Source organism: Nicotiana sylvestris, chromosome 11 (genome assembly GCF_000393655.2).
Source record: "Nicotiana sylvestris chromosome 11, ASM39365v2, whole genome shotgun sequence".
In the NCBI taxonomy this organism is placed as follows: Eukaryota; Viridiplantae; Streptophyta; class Magnoliopsida; order Solanales; family Solanaceae; genus Nicotiana; species Nicotiana sylvestris.
Window position 1 is genome coordinate 29844935 of NC_091067.1, and position 5986 is coordinate 29850920.

The 5986-nt window shown below is 36.8% G+C and overlaps 1 protein-coding gene across 1 annotated transcript; it reads left to right on the top strand.

Annotated features, from left to right (window-relative positions):
* The first annotated feature begins 1695 nt into the window (after positions 1–1695).
* On the top strand, positions 1696–5592 carry LOC104223746 (ABC transporter F family member 4-like). The gene is made up of 2 exons (XM_009775245.2): positions 1696–1790; positions 3166–5592. Exon 2 carries the CDS (start codon positions 3178–3180, stop codon positions 5353–5355), a length of 2178 nt encoding a protein of 725 aa, XP_009773547.1. The 5' UTR covers positions 1696–1790; positions 3166–3177; the 3' UTR covers positions 5356–5592.
* The last annotated feature ends 394 nt before the right edge of the window (positions 5593–5986 follow it).

Below are 5986 nucleotides of genomic sequence, written 5' to 3' on the forward strand. Positions count from 1 at the left end.
ATCTCCATAGAGGTAAAAATTCTCGCTATTACATTATCATGCTTATAGTTATAACAAGATACATATGTGCAGAAATTACACTTATTATATGGTACTTCGGGACCAAGAATTGTATATGCTTCAAGCGATTTAAATCCTTCAAGGATTGTCATATAAGTTAAGTCATACAAGTCATATAATTGACTTTATACTTTCAAGTGTTTGAACTACATGCCCAAAGCTACATGTCTTTCATATGAAGCCATTTCTATTTGAATTGTGTCTCTTCTATTTGGCCAATATTTTTGTGTCCGTATGCAACATACTTAAGATCCTCATCTATACTTAGCGCTATAATAGATGTCGTCGACGAACATTTTATATCGGTTCCAACCTCCTTATTTTCATAAAGACATAACATAGAGATCTCTTCATTCATATATTTAGGTACCTGAATCTCTCCTGAGATATTATGAAGTGTTATGTCATGTGATCTTCTAGATCACTTGCCTCCTTTATTATGATCATTTTGATCATTTGGTCATATTCTTTAGGAAGAAGTTTATTTGAAACCGATTTGTCTATACGCTTTAAGTGTACTATAGACTTTATCCTTCTGGGACTTAATTGGAGCATTTGCAATGAGAATATAGTTACTTTCTTTGTGTTAGCAAATGCGTCTGACATGCTTTGCAATATATTGCAAATGAATTATCCTTTTATGAACTTCAAGTTCATATTATCTTATTCGAAAATCTAAATGTACACATGATAATTCATTCCACATAACTTTTTCTCAACTGTTTATCATGTCTCCCCCTCATGTTAGAAAAACTAACTTACTTCCTCAACTTTGGGAACCCATCTTTATGCGTTATGGTGTTAATCAAAATATACACCGCATGTCAATAATAATAAGATGAAATTATTTGGTTCCTGACCTGAACCACTTGTGAGGGGAGAATGTAATATACTTTTATATATAACGTATATCAAAGATAATTTTATTCTCATAAGCAATAGTTTAGCTATTAAGTGGAGGCACTCAATAAGTTATTTTGCTAAATCAATTTTGATAGAAATCAACTTATTAAGATGAACTGTCTTGAATGGAAAATATAGAAATTATGTTCGATCCCAAAGCTTCTACTCAATTGGTTAGAGTCTCGTGCTGATAACGTGTTATAAAACAATAAAAGAAGAAGAAGAAGAACATTGCAGAGAAAAATAGAGAGAGAGAATTTTTATTGCTTTGAGATGAATTACAATGGAATAGAACCCTCTATTTATAGGAAAATAGTGACTTAGCCACCAAGTAATAAACCCTATGATCTTTCTAAATATAGATATTCACCTTAAATACAATTTCATTTATAACATGTCCAAAAAAATTGAACCGAAAAACTAAAATCCAGGAATACATTGGCTAATTTCTAAATACAGCTCTGTAAAGTGGCTATCTTTGTCATTTCTATGAAAATTTGACCGGGCTGGGCGGATTGAGCCGATTGGGCCTAAAATTGCCAGCTTTAGTCAAGATACAATACGTGCCAAATAACAAAAGATCAAGAAATTTAATTAAATTAAAGAAAAATAATGTTTGTTATGATTTTCTCATTAAAATATATACAAAAAATTTAGCCTGATGTTAATCTTAAAACCCTTATAAGAATCTGATTCGCTTATACAGACTAAAAAAAAAAAAAGTAATACACAATTCATTAAACTCCCACTCTATCGTCTACGACCTTTGCTCATATCTCCGCGACCTCCTCGGCGGCGATTTCTCTTTTCCGGCGAATTCAAAAAACGTAAGCTTCTTCTCTGTTATATATACATCCCGATTTTTCGTGTTTAAAATTAATTAAAACGGAATCTTATTAATTCCTCTTTCGTGAATTAGGTTTTACTGATATAGATTATGAATTATGAATTGGGTTTTAATTCACTGTGGCTGCTCCCACTGTATGAAGAAAAGAATCTGCTTTAATCTGTGTTTTGAGTGTTACTAATTAATTTTGTCGAACTATCGGATTCTTACAAAACAAGTAAAAGAATTATGAATAACGCTACTAAGATGAGTTTTCATTTTTATATAACGTTCTGCTAGTTTTTTTTTTTTTTTTGGGGGGATGGGGGGGGGGGGGTTCTTGGAGCGTTATAAAAGATGAGATATGTATATTAATATTTGTATTTTTAGCTTTTTTTTCCCTTTGGCATGTTTTTGGTTTGTTTAATTTGTTTGTTTTTCTTTTTTGATTATTTTTAAAAATTTGTCTGTCCTCTCCCCCTCCAAAAAACCCCACACATTTGTGTGTGTGTGCATACTTATTGATTCCAATTGGGACGATGGGACGAAAGTGCTTTCAGGAATTTCAAATTGATCGATACAAAGTATACTATTATGTAAAAATAGTTTACTATGAATCTATGGTGGATATATTGAAGTGGAATGGATAAAGAAGATTTATGTAGCCTATCTCATCTAGTTTGGGATTGTGGGCATAGTGGACTAGTTGAATCAATCTTGGATGAAGCTAGAAGAAGCCTTGGTTTTTCCTCTCAGGATAAAAAGCGTACATTATTTTTGAGATTCCTTTGGACTTAATGTAGCAGAGATTCAACTCGGAGTAAACAAAAGTAATATTTGTAATTGGTCTCAACATTTGTTTTATTTATGTACTAAGGAGAATGTGGTAGGGGTATAATTGAAATATTATACCAGAACCTTCTGGTTTTCTTTGTTGGTTAACGTAATGTGCAAATCTGTGGGAAACAAATGTTCCCTAAAGTTTTTAATTGATTGGTTTTGCTGTTACGGTGTCCCAACAATCCTTTGGCTTTTGGAATGATTAGATATGTCATTGTATTTCTCTCTCTTTTCCTATAACATATGTTCCAGTGTTCGAGTCTGTATAATAACCTTAAGCTTTTTGTTTTTCTGGTTCACTAAACTATGACCTCTTATTGCCATTCTGTCTCTGGCTTCTTTCAATGTGATTTTATGCTTCTTTCTTTTCTATTTATGCTACTGTTCCAATTTCTTGCTAGTTGCTTAGTCTTTTGTGCGAAGCTTCTTAATTACTATTCTCGATGTGTTTATTTCTTGGTCAGTTGGCTGAGCTGACTGGTGTATTGACGATCTACTTGTTCACATTTTCTAATCACTATCTTTGGTTACAACAGATAGTAAATACAATGGGGAAGAAAAAAACAGATGAGGCTGGTATTAGCGGGAAGGCTAAGGGAAGCAGCAAAGATGGCTCCAAGGAAGGGAAAAAGGAGAAGCTTTCTGTGTCTGCCATGCTTGCCAGCATGGACCAGAAACCTGAGAAGCCCAACAAAGGATCTTCAGGCACTGGTGCTAGTAAGCCCAAGCCTAAAGCAGCTCCAAAAGCGTCAGCTTACACTGATGGTATTGATCTTCCTCCCTCTGATGATGAAGAAGATGTGCTTCTCCCTGAAGAAGAGGAAGAACTGAGAAGGCATAGAAGGAATGAAACAGGTCCACTTGATACCTCCATAAGTCATAAAGAGCTGAAGAAACGCGAAAAGAAGGACGTGCTTGCTTTTCAGGCAGCTGAGGTGGCCAAAAAGGAGGCACTTAGAGATGATCATGATGCTTTTACTGTTGTTATCGGTAGCAGGGCGTCTGTTCTTGAAGGTCAAGATGATGCTGATGCAAATGTCAAGGATATAACTATAGAAAATTTCTCTGTAGCAGCTCGTGGAAAGGAACTTTTAAAGAACACATCAGTTAAGATATCTCATGGGAAGAGATATGGTTTAGTTGGTCCCAATGGAAAGGGCAAGTCCACCCTACTAAAGCTCCTTGCTTGGAGGAAAATTCCAGTACCAAAAAACATTGATGTACTTTTGGTTGAACAAGAGATAGTTGGCGATGATAGGACTGCCCTTGAAGCTGTTGTTTCAGCTAACGAGGAACTCATCAAGCTCAGAGAAGAGGCTGCATCTTTACAGAATGCTGCTGCATCTGTTGGTGAGAATGAAGATGATGCTGATGGGGATGATGATGTTGGAGAAAAACTTTCTGAACTGTATGAAAGGTTGCAGCTGATGGGATCAGATGCTGCTGAGGCCCAAGCATCGAAAATTCTTGCTGGACTGGGTTTCACTAAGGAAATGCAGGTTCGTGCTACCCGGTCTTTTAGTGGTGGTTGGAGAATGAGAATTTCTCTAGCACGGGCTCTATTTGTTCAGCCTACGCTATTGCTGTTGGATGAACCTACTAATCATCTTGATCTTCGGGCTGTACTATGGTTAGAGGAGTACCTGTGCAGATGGAAGAAAACTCTGGTTGTTGTTTCACATGATCGAGACTTTCTGAACACTGTTTGCAATGAGATTATTCATCTCCATGACATGAAACTGCACTTCTATCGGGGTAACTTTGATGGTTTTGAAAGTGGATATGAACAACGTCGTAAAGAGATGAACAAGAAGTTTGAGATTTATGATAAGCAGTTAAAAGCTGCCAAGAGATCTGGAAATCGAGCACAACAGGAGAAGGTAAAAGACCGAGCCAAATTTGTAGCTGCCAAAGAATCAAAGAAAAAGGGCAAGGATAGGGTTGATGAAGATGAAACTCCACCTGAAGCCCCTCAGAAGTGGAGGGACTACACCGTTGAGTTCCACTTCCCCGAGCCTACTGAACTGACACCTCCACTTCTTCAGCTAATTGAGGTCAGCTTCAGTTACCCTAATCGACCAGACTTTAGGCTCTCTGATGTTGATGTTGGAATTGATATGGGGACCCGAGTCGCTATTGTTGGGCCCAATGGAGCAGGGAAATCGACTTTGCTCAACCTCCTCGCAGGTGATTTAGTTCCTTCAGAGGGTGAAGTCCGCAGGAGTCAAAAGTTGAGGATCGGACGGTACTCGCAGCATTTTGTTGATCTTCTCACAATGGATGAAACACCTGTCCAGTACCTTCTTCGTCTTCATCCAGATCAGGAGGGACCTAGTAAGCAAGAAGCTGTCCGTGCAAAGCTCGGAAAATTTGGACTTCCCAGCCATAACCATCTAACCCCCATTTTAAAGTTGTCTGGAGGACAAAAAGCTAGAGTTGTGTTCACATCTATTTCCATGTCGAAGCCTCACATCTTGCTATTAGATGAGCCAACAAACCATTTGGATATGCAGAGTATTGATGCTTTGGCAGATGCACTTGATGAATTCACAGGTGGAGTTGTGTTAGTCAGTCACGACTCTAGGCTCATATCGAGGGTTTGTGACGATGAAGAAAGAAGTGAAATTTGGGTAGTTGAGAATGGAACTGTTGAAAAGTTCCCTGGTACATTTGATGAGTACAAGGAAGAACTTGTAAGGGAAATCAGGGAAGAGGTTGATGATTGATGTTGCAACCGGTTCATTCTACTGTGATATCTTGAGTTCTTTGTTCATTTTTTTGAACCTTTTCTTTACGACTTCATATTGAGGGAGTGTAATCTTCTGTTGCGGATATAGAAGAACATAGCGACTAAGTTATATGTACTGTGTCATATTCTATCTATTTCTTGTTATGGTTTGCCTCACAGGCAATAATGTCAGGAACATTGATTTTTGCTTCTTATTCAATCTGTTTTTCCTCTTGGTCTTAGGTCTGTCAGATTTGCCTCGATTTGCATCTTCAACTTGCATTAACATGTATGCTGTTTTGTTTCTATCGATCCGAGGACAGGTTTTATAATCTCACTTTCTAGTTTTGTAACATGAACGATATGATACTGGAATTACTCGAATATGAACATATGATCTTTGTTTTTACCTACTGTTTTTCTAAAATCTGCAATATAAGATTTGCGTACTCCATTTTTTTTTTATAAGGTAAAGGTTTCATTAGATAAAGTACCAAGATGGTACACAAAAGTACATGAAAGAAGGCTCAAATATCCAGTTACAACTTTCCGAGCATCTCAATAAAGTCCAAATACTGATCTACATTCTCCAAAATAGTACTCTTACACCAGAAATACAAATTATGTGG